We start from the raw sequence: 20,209 nt of genomic DNA, 5'->3' as shown, positions 1-20,209 counted from the left end.
TATGAAACTGGGGGAGAGATAGAGGGGGGACATATAATTTACGGGTGACTGTAGGAGGATTATACTGTGTGCGGGCACATGAAAAATTAATGAGTGGGCGGAGTCAACACAAAAATGGGCGGGGCTAAATTTGCTGCGGCGCGCTAAGCGCGCCACACATTTTGTCCCTCTTTTAGTTCTTCAAAAGTTGGGAGGTATGGAGATGGGGGGACATGAATCTGGGGGCAGAGATGGAGGGACATGAATCTGTGGGCAGAAATGTGGGGACATGAATCTGGGGGCAGAGATGGAGGGGACATGAATCTGGGGGCAGATGAAGGGTGTATATGAAGCTAGGGGAGAGACGGAGGGGGACATATAATTTACGGGTGACTGTAGGAGGATTATACAGTGTGCGGGCAAATGGAAAATTAATGAGTGGGCGGAGTCAACATAACAGTGGGTGGGGCTAAATTTCCTGCGGCAAAGCAAAAATGGGAGGGGGGGGGCCCAGACACTTAGGCTGTATGGGGCCCCAAAATTCCTGATGGCGGCCCTGCCTATAAGTGATTGACAACTATCTTTGTATGCAACGTTGTAGAGAGGAAGCTGTCAATCACTAATAGGACCACCCCTCTGATTCAATTAATGTTTCACAGTGTGGTAAAAGCAAAGATCTAACTAGATAAATATCAACGTATACAAAATCTTTTCCCACAAAATTATCAATCTGCTTTGCTCTTTCTGCTCCATAATGTGCTGCCTGAAGGTTATACTGGTTTTTCATTATGCAAGATACTGTGTAAAGCTAAAGTATGCTTGTTTATTCACTGAGAATATAGCAGAAGCTGTACTGTATTCTAATGGTCACTAGATGATTCTATTACAAGCAAATAATTGTGATATATCCACAAGGATTTTTTTTTTTTTCATAAAATTTTAATAACAGCACAAAGTTACCTTAAAATGTATATTTTACTATTCTTATTACAATTTATATTGATAACAGAATTTTGTTAATTAATTGCAGTGTTAAGAGGTGCCCCCCTAGGGGTTATGCTTACATGTACATTTTTTCATAGTGAACACATTTTGGCTTTAATCACTGTCAATTTTCTCTGTCCTTTAAAATCATTTTTCTAAAATATCTAATTACAATATGAAGTACATGGAAGAAAAGTAAAATTACAACTGTTCAAATATGATACAGTGGACTGAAATGACTGACTTGTTTTAAAGTCTGTATCTGTATTAAAAGTGCATTACATTAGTATGTGCGGTCTATGAAGTAGGTTAATGGGCACAAGTGTATGAAATATAAATATAGTAAATGAAAATGGTTCACTAGGTAATTACCATATATCATGTCAGTCAAGCTCCATTTATATCATATGTATAGTTTCAGACAGTTTCTAAAATCATACTTTTTGACCTTGCAAAAACTAATGTAAACAACACAGTGACAGATATACACTTTTAGGTAAAAAAATGATGTGACTTGTTTCAAATTAAAACTGCATCCATGCCAGAATTTCACATCACTACAGTGTGGCTTGGAACTATTCACATTCTTAAGCCCCTTGCACATGACTGTTTGCTAGATCAGTTTCTATCTGGGGGTTTTCACCCATGCGCCAACTGTGCCATTCATTCATGGCTGGCAGCAAAAGAAAAAAAAGGGATAACAAAATGCTTTGATTAACCCCTTTCTAACATCCATCATACTATTTCAGCAGATGTTGGTATTTTAAATATGGTGTCCATCCAGAGGAGACCTAGTGGCAATGCCAGTGATTAGAGTCATCTCAAATGTGGCCAAAGCATTCCAATCACTGTTGGCACATGGGCACATGCATATGCCTCCATATCCATAGATGGATGTCACATGTGGCAGCGACCTGTATCCTTGATACCCAGTACCTATTCAAAGCTCCAAGGCAGCCTGTTTACAATACATTTCTATTGACGGCTGCCCCCAAAAAACATAGCAGTTCAACCACTATAGAGGAACTGTTTTTAAAAGAAACCTACAAAACTGTAACCCCTCCACAAAAGACTGCTTATACAGTCCTATGAAAAAGTTTGGGCACCCCTATTAATCTTAATCATTTTTAGTTCTAAATATTTTGGTGTTTGCAACAGCCATTTCAGTTTGATATATGTAATAACTGATGGACACAGTAATATTTCAGGATTGAAATGAGGTTTATTGTACTAACAGAAATTGCGCAATATGCATTAAACCAAAATTTGACCGGTGCAAAAATATGGGCACCTCAACAGAAAAGTGACATTAATATTTAGTACATCCTCCTTTTGCAAAGATAACAGCCTCTAGTCGCTTCCTGTAGCTTTTAATCAGTTCCTGGATCCTGGATGAAGGTATTTTGGACCATTTCTTTCTACAAAACAATTCAAGTTCAGTTAAGTTTGATGGTCGCCGAACATGGACAGCCCGCTCTCAAATGATCTGAAAACAAAGATTGTTCAACATAGTTGTTCAGGGGAAGGATACAAAATGTTGTCTCAGAGATTTAACCTGTCAGTTTCCACTGTGAGGAACATAGTAAGGAAATGGAAGACCACAGGGACAGTTCTTGTTAAGCCCAGAAGTGGCAGGCCAAGAAAAATATCAGAAAGGCAGAGAAGAAGAATGGTGAGAACAGTCAAAGACAATCCACAGACCACCTCCAAAGAGCTGAAGCATCATCTTGCTGCAGATGGTGTCACTGTGCATCGGTCAACTATACAGCGCACTTTGCACAAATAGAAGCTGTATGGGAGAGTGATGAGAAAGAAGCCGTTTCTGCACGTACGCCACAAATAGAGTTGCCTGAGGTATGAAAAAGCACATTTGGACAAGGCAGCTTCATTTTGGAAACAAAAATTGAGTTGTTTGGTTATAAAAAAAAGGCGTTATGCATGGCGTCCAAAAAGAAACAGCATTCCAAGAAAAACACTTGCTACCCACTGTAAAATTTGGTGGAGGTTCCATCATGCTTTGGGGCTGTGTGGCCAATGCCGGCATCGGGAATCTTGTTAAAGTTGAGGGTCGCATGGATTCCACTCAGTATCAGCAGATTCTTGAGAATAATGTTCAAGAATCAGTGACGAAGTTGAAGTTACGCCGGGGATGGATATTTCAGCAAGACAATGATCCAAAACACCGCTCCAAATCCTCAGGCATTCATGCAGAGGAACAATTACAATGTTCTGGAATGGCCATCCCAGTCCCCAGACCTGAATATCATTGAACATCTGTGGGATGATTTGAAGCGGGCTGTCCATGCTCGGCGACCATCTAACTTAACTAAACTTGAATTGTTTGTCCAAAATACCTTTATCCAGGATCCAGGAACTGATTAAAAGCTACAGGAAGCGACTAGAGGCTGTTATCTTTGCAAAAGGAGGATCTACTAAATATTAATGTCACTTTTCTGTTGAGGTGCCCATACTTTTGCACCGGTCAAATTTTGGTTTAATGCATATTGCACATTTTCTGTTAGTACAATAAACCTCATTTCAATCCTGAAATATTACTGTGTCCATCAGTTATTAGATATATCAAACTGAAATGGCTGTTGCAAATACCAAAATATTTAGAACTAAAAATGATTAAGATTAATAGGGGTGCCCAAACTTTTTCATAGGACTGTACAATATGGAGTAAACTTGATGACCATGATTTATAAGAAATAGCACAAAGTACCCATATGACCTTTCGATAGACACACATTGAACTGGCTGTACCACTTTACCACTGATAGCCAAGAAGTAGTTATATGTTGGCATATTTACAGCACTTTGGATTAGTAGGATGAATTTTCACAATAGAGTACCCTAGTCTACGTAATGAAGTACTATAATGGTAGAGATAGATATTTTTGCTATACATAAAAGTTCAAAAAACTAAAAAGCCAAGTTTTAAAACTTTCAATATAATTTTGTAAAGTTGGACAGCATTAACGTTTACAATATAATGGCATGTTATGCTTGAAGAATCGCAGTATTAGTCTCTTCAAAAGATTATACACGTTACAATGTCTTTCAACTGTTTCTACATAAACTCAGCACAGGGTCAATAAGACATTTTTAGAAGATAATAACAAGAAACCAGATTGAAACTTGCTTAGCAATATACTTGAACTTAGTGGCTTTGCGAAATACGGCAATCGGGTCCATTAAATACACAAATAAGTACATCCTGGTATTATCAAAACTCTTTTCTTTCTGAACACACATCTTTACAAAACTGTTTTCTATAAAAATGACTTCAGGCATTATCATATACATAACCCCTAAGTTTAGGTAGGAGATCCACTACAAAAGTTTTTAATAAAATTATATGAACACTTTGTTCCAAATATCACACTTAAAATCATCAATCCATCAGGCTAATAAACAGACTGGAATACTGAGAGCTTTGACACAACTACTCATCAAACACTTATGACTTACCAACAAAATGAGTCCCTATACATACAAAATAACATTATATCTGTATATAATATCTGTATGAAAACCAAAGTCTATCAAATACAAAAAAGACACCAAATTAAAGTCACACATTGTGAAAAAATGTGGTCAATTAACAGGACGAGAAATATCTACCACAATATCAAAGTGAAATGTAAAACGCTAAATATTTTTACATGTCGACGAACCACCAACCAATATAACTGCAATAAAGGAAATAATATGTGAATAAAATGCAGTATCACATTGGTAAATATAATACATACTAGTACAAGTTAGATGCCTCTTAGTCGCAGTATACATTTCAGTATGTTCATTTTAGGGTTCATCAGATACATTTATGCCAATTTGTCATCACTTATCTGATTCCAAAATGTCATGCCACCAATTCAATGCAATATCACAACATGATAACAAAAGCCTTGAAAGACTGATCAGACATAAACAGTTATGTGGGCTGTGCTGAAATTCGTGGACCACTGTCATTCTAGAGGCCACAAGAGGCTCAAAGAGGATGCCGGAAGCCAAGATGGAGCCCAGGAGAGGTGAGTAAGACTGCTACATTTACTCACTTCCCCTAGGCATGAAGAGACCCTAGAGAATAATAATAGCAGTTTGGGGTCAGACTGAGCATGTTTTGCCGGAAACAAAACTGATAGGCTTTCCTCTCAATTATTCCGAAGAGACCCAACAGTATTATAGCAGATCCTGGGTGGTGAAACAGTTGGCCAAACCCAAATTTTAGTTTGAAAATTTGCTGAAAACCTGGCTTGTTACAAACAAATTTGCTCATCCTAATTTAAGACTGTCTTGCTTAAGTTTACACTGTCCATAACATAGACTGTAGTAGTAAATCTGCCCCACAGTGTGCATCAGAAGAACACAAAGGAGTTCAGAGCAGAAGGGAGCAAGCATTAAACTACACATGGCCTCATTTTGAAATGGGGGAATGTTTCTAGTTTGTTTATTGAGGTACTGGCTAAGTCAATCTTATGGGTGGTGGTACACACTTCTTGGTAAGTAAACATGCATTAAATACATCTGGATGTCAATTTGGACATGTGGTATTGGCAAAAACACACAGCCATTAATTTATTCCAATTAAAACAAATTATTGTTTTGTTTATAGAGAAATGAAAGGGCCTGAAGCTTGGGAACTAGATATGGCTATACATCGTGATATACTGTGTATAGATCATACTTACCAAATTTTGTGTATAGCCATATTTCCTTTTATTAAAGCCTTGCCCCTTCGCAGGATTAGTACTCCTCTTTTTATTGCATGTTCTGCCCCTTTTTAGGTTATAGACATAAATGGGCAGATTGCTATGATTTCTATTTTCTAATGTGTCTGAGAACATGGTGGATGCAGGAGTCGTCCAACCAAAACCGGAGGATTTGCCAACTGTTTGAGGAAACTAAGAGGTAAACCTTTTTTGTAGGAGTAACCCAGGTGAGAATTGACACGTATGGTCCAGATGCTGTTTATATGTCATAAAAACAGCAGCATTTTGCAATATGATATCACAAAGTGATATAATATCTAAACTATATGTGTCTATAACCAGCCACCCAATAACTGACGTGAATCGTACCCTGTCAAGGGTTTGTTATGAGATTCTTATGACATTGCCTTGAATTGGAATTGGAACTAAATTTAGGGTGGTCATTTCAGATTCTAGAAAATGTAAGCAAAGAAACTTTTTGTATACAAATCAATAACTGAGCAGTTGTAAAATAAGTCACAGTCAGGCAATAAATAGAATACAAATGGTGAATCAATTTATCAGGCCGAGTGACTTGCTTTATGATGAATAAAAAAAAGATTCATGTATTGTATTCCATTGGCTTATCAATCAGCAAATCAATACAGATTTATTCACTTATCAGATAATAAGAATCCTCTTTTATCCTCTTATAAGTCGTCTAACTTATATACAGGTATTAATGATACAGGATATACCATGCTTTGGTATTTGGTTTTCACTATATAAAGCTGCTATAAAATAATACAATGTGTAAAAAGGATATATTCATATTGCATGCCCTGCTTTTAATAAATGAATGTAACATTACAGTAGAACAATACCTAGATGACCAATGTCAGACCGTGCAGCCATCAATATTTTATTGTATCAGTCAGAGACACCGAATATTAATTCAGTATTAATAATAAAGCCTATGTGTCATAAAAATGGACAATACAATTTTTCGTTGGTAGGCCAACCAATGAAATAGTTGTGTTGTTAAACACCAAAGTTTAAAGCGTAAATAAACCTCAAAAGTATTAGTAGATTAAAGCGAGCAGTTGTTACTTGAATACGCATTCACATTTGCTTATAAAAAGAAATGGATGACTTACCAGAGTTTGGATCAGAGTTTCCATCAGCTTCAGTTCTCTTATCTGGAGAAGCTTGGTCGTAGAATTCATCCGCAGCCTGAACCAGAGGAAGAGGTTGTGAGATCATAGTTCCGCTTCCTACAGGGTCATGGTCTCCAAGGCCACTGTCACTGCAGCTTTCTTGGGAGCCATCAGGTAGATGGAATGTAACACGGCGCTGGGACTGTGATAAGAACAGAAAATACACTTATTATTACACTTTCTTTGCCCTTTTATAATTTGTTAATATATATAAATTGTATCTTCTTTACAATAGCTAAATAAGGTACAAATCCTAAATGAAATATATTTAATGATAATAAATAGAGATGAGCGAACACTAAAATGTCCGGGGTTAGAAATCCGATTCGAACAGCCACACACTGTTCGACTGTTCGAACGGATTTCAAACCCCATTATAGTCTATGGGGGGAAATGCTCGTTTCAGGGGTAGGCAACATTCAATAAAATTATACTTACCAAGTCCACGAGTGATGGTCGGGCTGGATTCTTCTCCCTGTGCAGTGTCCCCGCGTCTTCTTCCGGCTGGAATTCACTCTGCCTAGGCATTGGGGCCTAGGCAGAGCTGACTGCACATGTGCGGTCAGCTCTGCCCGGCCGGACGCCTGAGCAGAGCCGACTGTGCATGCGAGGGCATGCCCACGCATGCGCAGTCGGCTCTGCCTAGGCCGGATGCCTAGGCAGAGTGAATTCCACCCGGAAGAAGACGCGGGGACGCAGCGCGGAGAAGACTTCCGAAAGGTAAGAGAAGAACCAGCGTTGATTGGCAGAATGTATAGCATTCTGCCAATCAACGCTGGTTCTGCATCGAACCTTAAACTTCGAACAGTTAGTAGTGTTCGATCGAGTACGAGTATTTTGAATACCGTAGTATTAAATCAAACACCTACTCGATCGAACACTACTCGCTCATGTCTAATAATAAGCATAAAGAGGTTGTCCTACAATTGACTCATTACCCATCCACACTATAGATGTAAGTGAGTGATCACTAGGAGTCTTACAGCTGGGATCCTCACCAATAAAGAGAAAAGGGCACCAGTTTCAGAGATACATCTGATATTAGCTTCTCTCTTATTTGGTTCAGAACTCAATACTCAAAAAACTGAGGGGAACAGCTGCTAAGCTAGCGAATATAGCTGATATAAGAAATTAATGGTCGTGGATAAGGGAAATCCATTCCATTGTTTGAAAACATTACTAAAATATATATATTTTTAAATCCATTCCTAAGTTTTATTATATGATTTAATAACAGATTATTCAATTTCAATATTGTACAATTTGGAGCAACAAATGAAGTAATGTGATCTGATAATTCCTTCCATTGCTTGGTTTAGCTTGGTTGAGAAAGGGCATGCTCCACAAATAATGTACGAATGACTGGAGTGCTACACTATTAATATTATAGAAAACACTTTATATTTGCAGCTACTATATCAATATTATAGTTAGGGGGAGTTTACACTATCCTTGTAAATGTCCATTGCTGTCTTCCATCATAGGATGACAGCAATGAACATTAAACTGTTGTAGAGAATCTCACAAACTGATTCTGTGTCAGTTCCTATTGACACTAGTGTAAACAACATAATGGATATTATCTTCCATCGTGTTTGTTTACCTTGTAACAGAAGATAAAATCCTGCATGCACAACTTCAGCTTCCCTTACAAAAATAAAGAAACATGATAGAAGATACCATCTATCATGTTGTTTACACTAGTGTGAATGGGAACTGACACATAATCCGTCTGTGAGCGTTGTTTGTGACAGTTAATGTCCATAGCTGTCATCATATGACAGAAGACAGCAACGGACATTTACAACAGTAGTGTGGACTCCCCCTTAATGACAATCAGTACAGTTTGAGGAGACATAGAGCCTCTACATTATAACTATAGGGTCCAGTTTAACATGCCAGCCAGACAATGATGACAACCTTGTGGGTCAGCCTTATACTACCGCTTTACTAATCTTTCTCCTACTTATTACTTCCTTCTTACATATTCTATTCTCTTCTATGCAGTATCTACAGTACATACTATAGACTAGTCCACCATGGTTTATGTACATATTTGATAAGATAGATGCGGTATGGTTCAGGTTCAAGATATTATTGAACAATCCCATTTTTGTGTTTTTTAATTTATCAATAATATTTTTTATTATGTCCAATGCTCTGGGTAGCCATCATGTATTATGCTTCTCTTTTCTTAGACAAAAAACCTAGTATCCACTTTTTGCCAGCCATAGCACAAGATAAACAATTTGCTGCCTTGTTTATTTACCTTGTGAATCTATTGTCAATAAGGGTTGGATGAGCAGATTCTATATAATGGAATACCACCCAGAAATTGGACTGACAATTTAATTTGCTATCCAAAGATATCACCTACACAGACCTTGCTTACATTGCTGAATAAATGTAAAAGCAGATAAGGACATTGAAAAGCAGAGGATATGATTCCAGTGTCTGAAAGAGTATTCAAGGTGTACTGAGATGATTAAAAATGAAAGAAAAGAGAAGGCAAACACAAAACCTGCCAGCTGGTGCAAAATTAATTCCGCTTTAGTTCACTTTAATTACTGGCATTTGATACATTTCAGCAGGCAAAAAACATAACCTTAAAATTCTGGAGCAAATGTCAATTAACGCCGCAAGAGTATTTTTAACGAATATTGACCTGTGAATGTTCTGACAGTTATGGGGTCGTTTGAATGTTTGACGAGATTGACACTGAATATAAATGAATTAATTTTTCTGTGTGTTTGTTTTCCGTCCCTAGAGCTTATTTAGGGAGTTGCATTGGAATAGTTGTCATAAGCATCCAATATCTCTGGTACAATAATCTAATAGATGCAGTATTTATGAGTTTCGGGAGAGGCATGGGAGCTCACAATGATTTTATCTACTTTAATGTTAAACACTTGTGTCTGAAATTGTTGTTCAATTTTTTTTCATTATTTTGTTACATTCCTTGGAGATTCTATATTATGATTAGTAGTCACAGGAAAACAATAGATCTAACCACTGAAGAAGGAGGGAAGGGATCTCAAAGCTTTGAATTCATTCATTCAAATTATGATTTATTATTGAGTGAAAATGGAGATTAAAGCAACATATAATGGCAACACAGTTTTGGATTCAGACTAAAAAAAGGTCTAGTCTACATTGGGTGAAATGGACAACATCATAATGGTGGCATCTCGTATGGTCAAGCAAGAAGCAAAGCTCCAAACTCCCCATACATATTCACGCTTGATCCAGTTTTCTATGGGAAAAGGGGTATAGCCCCTGATAGATACCAATCTAGCCCCTGCTAGATGTGTCATCGTGTCATCCTTCAGAACAAAGGATCAACATTTGTTTTTTCTTTACCTTAAATGAATGTTGGCATATGTTGTCTATATCTCAAAATAACATGATTTGAGGTTAAACACCTCTTCTTCAGCTTTGTGCGATACAGACAAGCCATACACATTGCTTTTGTCTTGCCTGTATCTAATGTGAATAAAAGGTGTTTAACTGCTTCCCACTCAGCACAATATTATTGTCACACTGAGCATATACCGGTAATTAAAGTTCAGCATTAAAATAATATACTTCTACTATGTAGAAGGTACAGACGTCTGTTACATTGTTTTACTGGATTATACTCTTTACTGGAGTTAGAGAGATCTTGGATTCCAGAAGATAAACCCCTTAGTTACTGTATTCCTTTTGTCACCACCATAGCAAACAAGTAACGGGATCACAGGTTTCCGAAGGTTTACCATGGCAGCTAAGAGGCCTATCAACTGCCTTCTCGGTGTTATGTATGAAAGTTTATTAGGCCCTGATAGAAACAGGACCTAATACATAGCTGCAATAATGTACAATAACATACAATATAGAAATATTGCAGTATCATGCAATCCCATGTTCAACCACTCTCTTGACAATTTAAAAAAAAAAACCTATATAAAAATATAAAACATGAAAATAAAAATATATACATTATATATTACAGTGTGTGTAAAAGACTGATTAATACAATGATATTTATCCTAAAATAAATGGTGAAAAAAGTGAAAAAAAGTTAATGTGGAAATTGTTTTTTGGTCACTTAGCCTGCTACAAAAAAAAAAATAATAATCAAAAAGTTGTGCATACCAATAAAAACTGTAGCTTGTCCCACAAAATAGAGCTCTCACATAGCAAAAAAAAAAAATCTAAAAAGTTTCAAGTGTCAAGACAGAAATATACGTACACCTACAATAAATTACCAGTATGAACACAATCTGTGCGTGTGGAGCTCTGTTACTTACTAGAGATGAGCGAACAGTGTTCTATCGAACACATGTTCGATCGGATATCAGGGTGTTCGCCATGTTCGAATCGAATCGAACACCACGTGGTAAAGTGCGCCAAAATTCGATTCCCCTCCCACCTTCCCTGGCGCCTTTTTTGCACCAATAACAGCGCAGGGGAGGTGGGACAGGAACTACGACACTGGGGGCATTGAAAAAAATTGGAAAAAGTCATTGGCTGCCGAAATCAGGTGACCTCCATTTTAGACGAATAGTGGATTTCAAATCCGGGTCATATGAGAATGTGAACTTTGTGACTATGAGACAGGGATAGCTGTACAGGCAGGGATAGCTAGGGATAACCTTTATTTAGGGGGGAATGTTATTAAAAATAACTTTTTGGGGCTCTATCGGGTGTGTAATTGTGATTTTTGTGAGATAAACTTTTTCCCATAGGGATGCATTGGCCAGCGCTGATTGGCCGAATTCCGTACTCTGGCCAATCAGTGCTGGCCAATGCATTCTATTAGCTTGATGAAGCAGAGTGTGCACAAGGGTTCAAGCGCACCCTCGGCTCTGATGTAGCAGAGCCGAGGCTGCACAAGGGTTCAAGCGCACCCTCGGCTCTGATGTAGGAGAGCCGAGGGTGCACTTGAACCCTTGTGCAGCCTAGGCTCTGCTACATCAGAGCCGAGGGTGCGCTTGAACCCTTGTGCACACTCTGCTTCATCAAGCTAATAGAATGCATTGGCCAGCGCTGATTGGCCAATGTATTCTATTAGCCTGATGAAGTAGAGCTGAATGTGTGTGCTAAGCACACACATTCAGCTCTACTTCATCGGGCTAATAGAATGCATTGGCCAGCGCTGATTGGCCAGAGTACGGAACTCGACCAATCAGCGCTGGCTCTGCTGGAGGAGGCGGAGTCTAAGATCGCTCCACACCAGTCTCCATTCAGGTCCGACCTTAGACTCCGCCTCCTCCGGCAGAGCCAGCGCTGATTGGCCGAATTCCGTACTCTGGCCAATCAGCACTGGCTAATGCATTGTATTGGCTTGATGAAGCAGTGCTGAATGTGTGTGCTTAGCACACACATTCAGCTCTACTTCATCGGGCTAATAGAATGCATTGGCCAATCAGCGCTGGCCAATGCATTCTATTAGCGTGAACTGAGTTTGCACAGGGGTTCTAGTGCACCCTCGGCTCTGCTACATCAGATTGCTACATCTGATGTAGCAGTGCCGAGTGTGCATCAGATGTGTAGTTGAGCAAAACTGACTCAGCACTGCTAAGTCTGCATTCGCATAGGAATGCATTGGCCAGCCTTCGGCCAATCAGCGCTGGCTCTGCCGGAGGAGGCGGAGTCTAAGGTCGGACCTGAATGGAGACTGGTGTGGAGCGACCTTAGACTCCGCCTCCTCCAGCAGAGCCAGCGCTGATTGGCCGAATTCCGTACTCTGGCCAATCAGCACTGGCTAATGCATTGTATTGGCTTGATGAAGCAGTGCTGAATGTGTGTGCTTAGCACACACATTCAGCTCTACTTCATCGGGCTAATAGAATGCATTGGCCAATCAGCGCTGGCCAATGCATTCTATTAGCGTGAACTGAGTTTGCACAGGGGTTCTAGTGCACCCTCGGCTCTGCTACATCAGATTGCTACATCTGATGTAGCAGTGCCGAGTGTGCATCAGATGTGTAGTTGAGCAAAACTGACTCAGCACTGCTAAGTCTGCATTCGCATAGGAATGCATTGGCCAGCCTTCGGCCAATCAGCGCTGGCTCTGCCGGAGGAGGCGGAGTCTAAGGTCGGACCTGAATGGAGACTGGTGTGGAGCTATCTTAGACTCCGCCTCCTCCAGCAGAGCCAGCGCTGATTGGTCGAGTTCCGTACTCTGGCCAATCAGCACTGGCCAATGCATTTCTATGGGGAAAAGTTAGCTTGCGAAAATCGCAAACTGACAGGGATTTCCATGAAATAAAGTGACTTTTATGCCCCCAGACATGCTTCCCCTGCTGTCCCAGTGTCATTCCAGGGTGTTGGTATCATTTCCTGGGGTGTCATAGTGGACTTGGTGACCCTCCAGACACGAATTTGGGTTTCCCCCTTAACGAGTTTATGTTCCCCATAGACTATAATGGGGTTCGAAACCCATTCGAACACTCGAACAGTGAGCGGCTGTTCGAATCGAATTTCGAACCTCGAACATTTTAGTGTTCGCTCATCTCTATTACTTACCTGTAAGACGGGGTGGGACCCTATCTCCACCAACGAGACAGTAACTGTATCCCTAACCCAACAAGACAGAAATATACATAACATAATATAAAAAATACTTAATGCAGGTGAAGTAACACACTTTGTAAGGGTGCCTTCACATGGAGTTTACACTCCGTGTATTCTGTCTACGCTCCGTGTATTCTGTCCATTTTACACTTGTAAAAATACACATGTAAAATGTAGTTAGCCATTGAGTTCAATGGCTTGTTCATATAATGTGCGTCTTTTAGGTCACTCAATGACCTAACAGTTACATCCTCTATTATCAGAACCTCCCACGCTCGTATACAAGACTTCTCCCGAGCTGCACCACTTCTCTGGAATGCCCCTTTACCTCATAGATTGTAAGCTCTTGCAAGCAGAACCCTCAGTCTCATTGTGTGAAATGACTTTTCTTGTAATGTATCTTTCTGTCTGCATTTGAACCCTACAAATTGTACAGTGTGTCGGAATATGTTGGCGCTATATAAATAAAATTTATTATTGTTATTATTATTAGAGATGAGCGAGTAGTTAAATAGTCGATATTCTATATTCGTTTCGAGTAGCCCCTCAATATTTGACTACTCGAATCGAATATCGAATCCTATTATACGCTATGGGGGAAAAATGCTCGTTTCAGGGGTAGGCAACATTCGATCAAACTGAACTGAACTGAAGGGGGGGGGGTGGTTAGGGGAAACATGAAGGCATTGACCTCATTTCTGGTGCACAGGAGGCCTCTTAAGAATTCAGTCAACAGGGAAATTGATTAAGGCTGGCAAGCAGGATGCCAGTCTTAATAAATGTAACCCTATTTGTCTGTGCTATATACTGTCTGTTGAGTTGCCTTTGTTTTTTAGATATTCTACTAGATCTCTTGAATAATTCTACACATTTATAGAATGTTACAGCAGTATCCAGTATTAAAACTAACAAATGAAACATATCCCTAAAGGCTTATTGTTATTTGAAGGCATCTGTTTCCACTTTAGAGTTGTAATCAATGCTATAATGTAATTTATTCTCATAGGAGTCTCCTATTCTTCTTCTCACTCTACTACCTGTACGAGTGACCCTATCCCATCACACCTTCTCTAGTCTCTGTCCAAGCTATTATTACTTAGCTTACTAACATTGTAACTTCTCTCTTTCTTCTGGAATCCTTCCTTCATCTTTCAAGCATGCTGTTATAATCCCCACTACTGAAATTTTTTTAAAAAAATCCTCCTTTGATTCATCCTGTAAAGCTAATTACCAACCCATCTCCAATCTCCCCTTCATCCCCAAAATCCTAGAACTCTGTTTATTCTCACCTAATTTCTTTGCTAACTTTCTTCTAAATCTAATAGCAACAATTATTGTCTTATTATTCAGAACATCTCAGCAATATTTGACATCATAGATTGCCAAGCCAAATAGTCTCCAAGCAGTAACATACAAACTACTCTTTGTTATTAAAGGGTTTTATTTTATGAAAATGGCTGGTCCACTATATAAGTACTTCTGCGTATTGTATCACCTTTTGTACCTCACTTTTATTGGTTGAATTGATGAAACACTTTTTTAAAGGGATGCTATCATGTCCTCCTGCGTCTTCTTCTGGCGAGACTGCTCTGTACCGACATCCAACGCATAAGTGATGCTGGTACAAAGCTACCGAGTATGCTATGTACACCATAGAACTACACAAGCGTACTGCGCATGTGCAGTACGTTTCTGTAGGGGCCACAGAAAAATGGTCACCAAGACATGCGCAGTTGGCTCTGTCCGATGGCAGAACCGACTGTGCATGTCTTGTTGACTATCTTTCTAAGGCCTTTACACAAGTGAACGCAGTTTCGCCAGAAAAAGATGCAGGAGGCCGTGCACGGCTGTAGAAGAAGAAGGGCATCACTGGAGAGTCTTCAGGCATGCCCCCTGTGCTGTGCTGTTTGAATACAGGGAGACAGCTCCCTGTGCTGTCTGGAGACTCATTTGCATAAGGAGAAAACCGGGAATATCACCGGATCAGTGGTTCGGAGAAGAATTCCAAAGGTAGGTGAAGAATATCCTTTCTTAAGGCTGTTCCAACATGGTAGTACTGAAAAAAGGGATTCTAATGATAGAATCCCTTTAATATTTCATTTTATCTATTCATGAACTCTGAATTGTAAAGTGCTGCAGAATATGTTATATTGTTACATCCTATATGAAGAAAAAACTATTACTGTTATAGCATGATTCAATTAAATTCTTTTAGAATACAGTAGTGTTCTGTTAAAGCGTAACTAAACTTTAGATTTTCTAGCAGTATTTGTTTCATTAATACTAGAGATGAGCGAACAGTGTTCTATCGAACTCATGTTCGATCGGATATTAGGCTGTTCGGCATGTTCGAATCGAATCGAACACCGCGTGGTAAAGTGCGCCATTACTCGATTCCCCTCCCACCTTCCCTGGCGCCTTTTTTGCTCCAATAACAGCGCAGGGTAGGTGGGACAGGAACTACGACACCGGTGACGTTGAGAAAAGTAGGCAAAACCCATTGGCTGCCGAAAACATGTGACCTCTAATTTAAAAGAACAGCGACGCCCAGGTTCGCGTCATTCTGAGCTTGCAATTCACCGAGGACGGAGGTTTCCGTCCAGCTAGCTAGGGCTTAGATTCTGGGTAGGCAGGGACAGGCTAGGATAGGAAGGAGAAGACAACCAACAGCTCTTATAAGAGCTAAATTCCAGGGAGAAGCTTGTCAGTGTAACGTGGCACTGACGGGCTCAATCGCCGCAACCCAGCTTTCCCAGGATCCTGAATGGAATACACTGTCAGTGTATTCCCGTATACCCGATATATACCCCGATACCCGTTCCAACGGTGTGCCCCCCCACCTTCACCCCAGAAATACCCTGCAAGTCCCCTAGCAATAGAATTGGGGCTATATACACCCACAATTTTTACTACTGGTATACAGTGCCATTGTCTGACTGGGAATTCAAAGAATATATTGGGAATACAAATACCCTCATTTCTTGCTACTGCCATATAGTGCCAGTTTCTGACTGGTAATTCAAAGAATATATTGGGGTTACGTGCACCCACAATTTTTACTACTGGTATACAGTGCCATTGTCTGACTGGGAATTCAAAGAATATATTGGGAATACAAATACCCTCATTTCTTGCTACTGCCATATAGTGCCAGTGTCTGACTGGGAATTCAAAGAATATATTGGGGTTACGTGCACCCACAATTTTTACTACTGGTATACAGTGCCATTGTCTGACTGGGAATTCAAAGAATATATTGGGAATACAAATACCCTCATTTCTTGCTACTGCCATATAGTGCCAGTTTCTGACTGGGAATTCAAAGAATATATTGGGGTTACGTGCACCCACAATTTTTACTACTGGTATACAGTGCCATTGTCTGACTGGGAATTCAAAGAATATATTGGGAATACAAATACCCTCATTTCTTGCTACTGCCATATAGTGCCAGTTTCTGACTGGTAATTCAAAGAATATATTGGGGTTACGTGCACCCACAATTTTTACTACTGGTATACAGTGCCATTGTCTGACTGGGAATTCAAAGAATATATTGGGAATACAAATACCCTCATTTCTTGCTACTGCCATATAGTGCCAGTGTCTGACTGGGAATTCAAAGAATATATTGGGGTTACGTGCACCCACAATTTTTACTACTGGTATACAGTGCCATTGTCTGACTGGGAATTCAAAAAATATATTGGGAATACAAATACCCTCATTTCTTGCTACTGCCATATAGTGCCAGTTTCTGACTGGGAATTCAAAGAATATATTGGGGTTACGTGCACCCACAATTTTTACTACTGGTATACAGTGCCATTGTCTGACTGGGAATTCAAAGAATATATTGGGAATACAAATACCCTCATTTCTTGCTACTGCCATATAGTGCCAGTGTCTGACTGGGAATTCAAAGAATATATTGGGGTTACGTGCACCCACAATTTTTACTACTGGTATACAGTGCCATTGTCTGACTGGGAATTCAAAGAATATATTGGGAATACAAATACCCTCATTTCTTGCTACCGCCATATAGTGCCAGTGTCTGACTGGGAATTCAAAGAATATATTGGGGTTACGTGCACCCACAATTTTTACTAATGGTATACAGTGCCATTGTCTGACTGGGAATTCAAAGAATATATTGGGAATACAAATACCCTCATTTCTTGCTACTGCCATATAGTGCCAGTGTCTGACTGGGAATTCAAAGAATATATTGGGGTTACGTGCACCCACAATTTTTACTACTGGTATACAGTGCCATTGTCTGACTGGGAATTCAAAGAATATATTGGGAATACAAATACCCTCATTTCTTCCTACTGCCATATAGTGCCAGTGTCTGACTGGGAATTCAAAGAATATATTGGGGTTACGTGCACCCACAATTTTTACTACTGGTATACAGTGCCATTGTCTGACTGGGAATTCAAAGAATATATTGGGGTTATAAATACCCTCATTTCTTGCTACTGCCATATAGTGCCAGTTTCTGACTGGTAATTCAAGGAATATATTGTGGTTACGTGCACCCACAATTTTTACTACTGGTATACAGTGCCATTGTCTGACTGGGAATTCAAAGAATATATTGGGAATACAAATACCCTCATTTCTTGCTACTGCCATATAGTGCCAGTTTCTGACTGGTAATTCAAAGAATATATTGGGGTTACGTGCACCCACAATTTTTACTACTGGTATACAGTGCCATTGTCTGACTGGGAATTCAAAGAATATATTGGGAATACAAATACCCTCATTTCTTGCTACTGCCATATAGTGCCACTGTCTGACTGGGAATTCAAAGAATATATTGGGGTTACGTGCACCCACAATTTTTACTACTGGTATACAGTGCCATTGTCTGACTGGGAATTCAAAGAATATATTGGGAATACAAATACCCTCATTTCTTGCTACTGCCATATAGTGCCAGTTTCTGACTGGTAATTCAAAGAATATATTGGGGTTACGTGCACCCACAATTTTTACTACTGGTATACAGTGCCATTGTCTGACTGGGAATTCAAAGAATATATTGGGAATACAAATACCCTCATTTCTTGCTACTGCCATATAGTGCCAGTTTCTGACTGGTAATTCAAAGAATATATTGGGGTTACGTGCACCCACAATTTTTACTACTGGTATACAGTGCCATTGTCTGACTGGGAATTCAAAGAATATATTGGGAATACAAATACCCTCATTTCTTGCTACTGCCATATAGTGCCAGTGTCTGACTGGGAATTCAAAGAATATATTGGGGTTACGTGCACCCACAATTTTTACTACTGGTATACAGTGCCATTGTCTGACTGGGAATTCAAAGAATATATTGGGAATACAAATACCCTCATTTCTTGCTACTGCCATATAGTGCCAGTGTCTGACTGGGAATTCAAAGAATATATTGGGGTTACGTGCACCCACAATTTTTACTACTGGTATACAGTGCCATTGTCTGACTGGGAATTCAAAGAATATATTGGGAATACAAATACCCTCATTTCATGCTACTGCCATATAGTGCCAGTTTCTGACTGGTAATTCAAAGAATATATTGGGGTTACGTGCACCCACAATTTTTACTACTGGTATACAGTGCCATTGTCTGACTGGGAATTCAAAGAATATATTGGGAATACAAATACCCTCATTTCTTGCTACTGCCATATAGTGCCAGTGTCTGACTGGGAATTCAAAGAATATATTGGGGTTACGTGCACCCACAATTTTTACTACTGGTATACAGTGCCAATTTCTAACTAGGAATTCAAAATGCGCAAGGCTCCCGGAAAGGGACGTGGACGAGGCCGTGGGCGAGGTCGGGGGAATGGTTCTGGGGAGCAAGGTAGCAGTGAAGCCACAGGGCGTCCCGTGCCTACTCCTGTGGGGCAGCAAGCATTGCGCCACTCCACAGTGCCAGGGTTGCTTGCCACATTAACTAAACTGCAGGGTACAAACCTTAGTAGGCCCGAGAACCAGGAACAGGTCTTGCAATGGCTGTCAGAGAACGCTTACAGCACATTGTCCAGCAGCCAGTCAGACTCTGCCTCCTCTCCTCCTATTACCCAACAGTCTTGTCTTCCTTCCTCCCAAAATTCCGAAGCTTTACAGAACAATAACCCAAACTGTCCCTGCTCCCCAGAGCTGTTCTCCGCTCCTTTCATTGTCCCTCAACCTGCCTCTCCACGTCACGATTCCACGAACCTAACAGAGGAGCATCTGTGTCCAGATGCTCAAACACTAGAGTCTCCTCCATCTCCGTTCGATTTGGTGGTGGATGACCAGCAACCCACCCTCATCGACGATGATGTGACGCAGTTGCCGTCAGGGCATCCAGTTGACCGGCGCATTGTGTGGGAGGAGGAGATGAGACAGGAGTTGGAAGAGGAAGTGGTGGATGATGAGGACACTGACCCGACCTGGACAGGGGGGATGTCAAGCGGGGAAAGTAGTGTGGATGTTGAGGCAGGTGCAGCACCAAAAAGGGTAGCTAGAGGCAGAGGCAGAGGTCAGCAGCTTAGGCGAAGCCAGGCCACACCCGGAATCTCCCAAGATGTTCCAGTTCGTACCCAGCCCCGAAAAACTCCCACCTCGAGGGCACGTTTCTCGAAGTTGTGGAGTTTTTTCAAGGAATGCGCCAAGGACAGATATAGTGTTGTCTGCACAATTTGCCTCTCGAAATTGATTAGGGGCTCTGAGAAGAGCAACCTGTCCACCACTTCAATGCGCCGTCATTTGGAATCCAAG

The 20,209-nt window shown here is 40.2% G+C and overlaps 1 protein-coding gene across 2 annotated transcripts in view; it reads right to left on the bottom strand.

Moving 5' to 3' along the window:
• PCDH9 (protocadherin 9) overlaps positions 1-20,209 on the bottom strand; it is a 1,631,603-nt gene that overhangs the window by 331,915 nt on the left and 1,279,479 nt on the right. For both annotated transcript variants that reach the window (XM_075265428.1, XM_075265429.1), the window contains one exon: positions 6,818-7,019. In XM_075265428.1, the coding sequence (XP_075121529.1) occupies positions 6,818-7,019 (202 nt within the window). The remainder of the gene's footprint in view (positions 1-6,817; positions 7,020-20,209) is intronic.

The sequence above is a fragment of the Leptodactylus fuscus genome, chromosome 2, assembly GCF_031893055.1.
Source record: "Leptodactylus fuscus isolate aLepFus1 chromosome 2, aLepFus1.hap2, whole genome shotgun sequence".
Taxonomy (NCBI): Eukaryota; Metazoa; Chordata; class Amphibia; order Anura; family Leptodactylidae; genus Leptodactylus; species Leptodactylus fuscus.
Note: the sequence above shows the minus strand (reverse complement) of the source record. Positions and strands in the feature narration are given on the sequence as shown.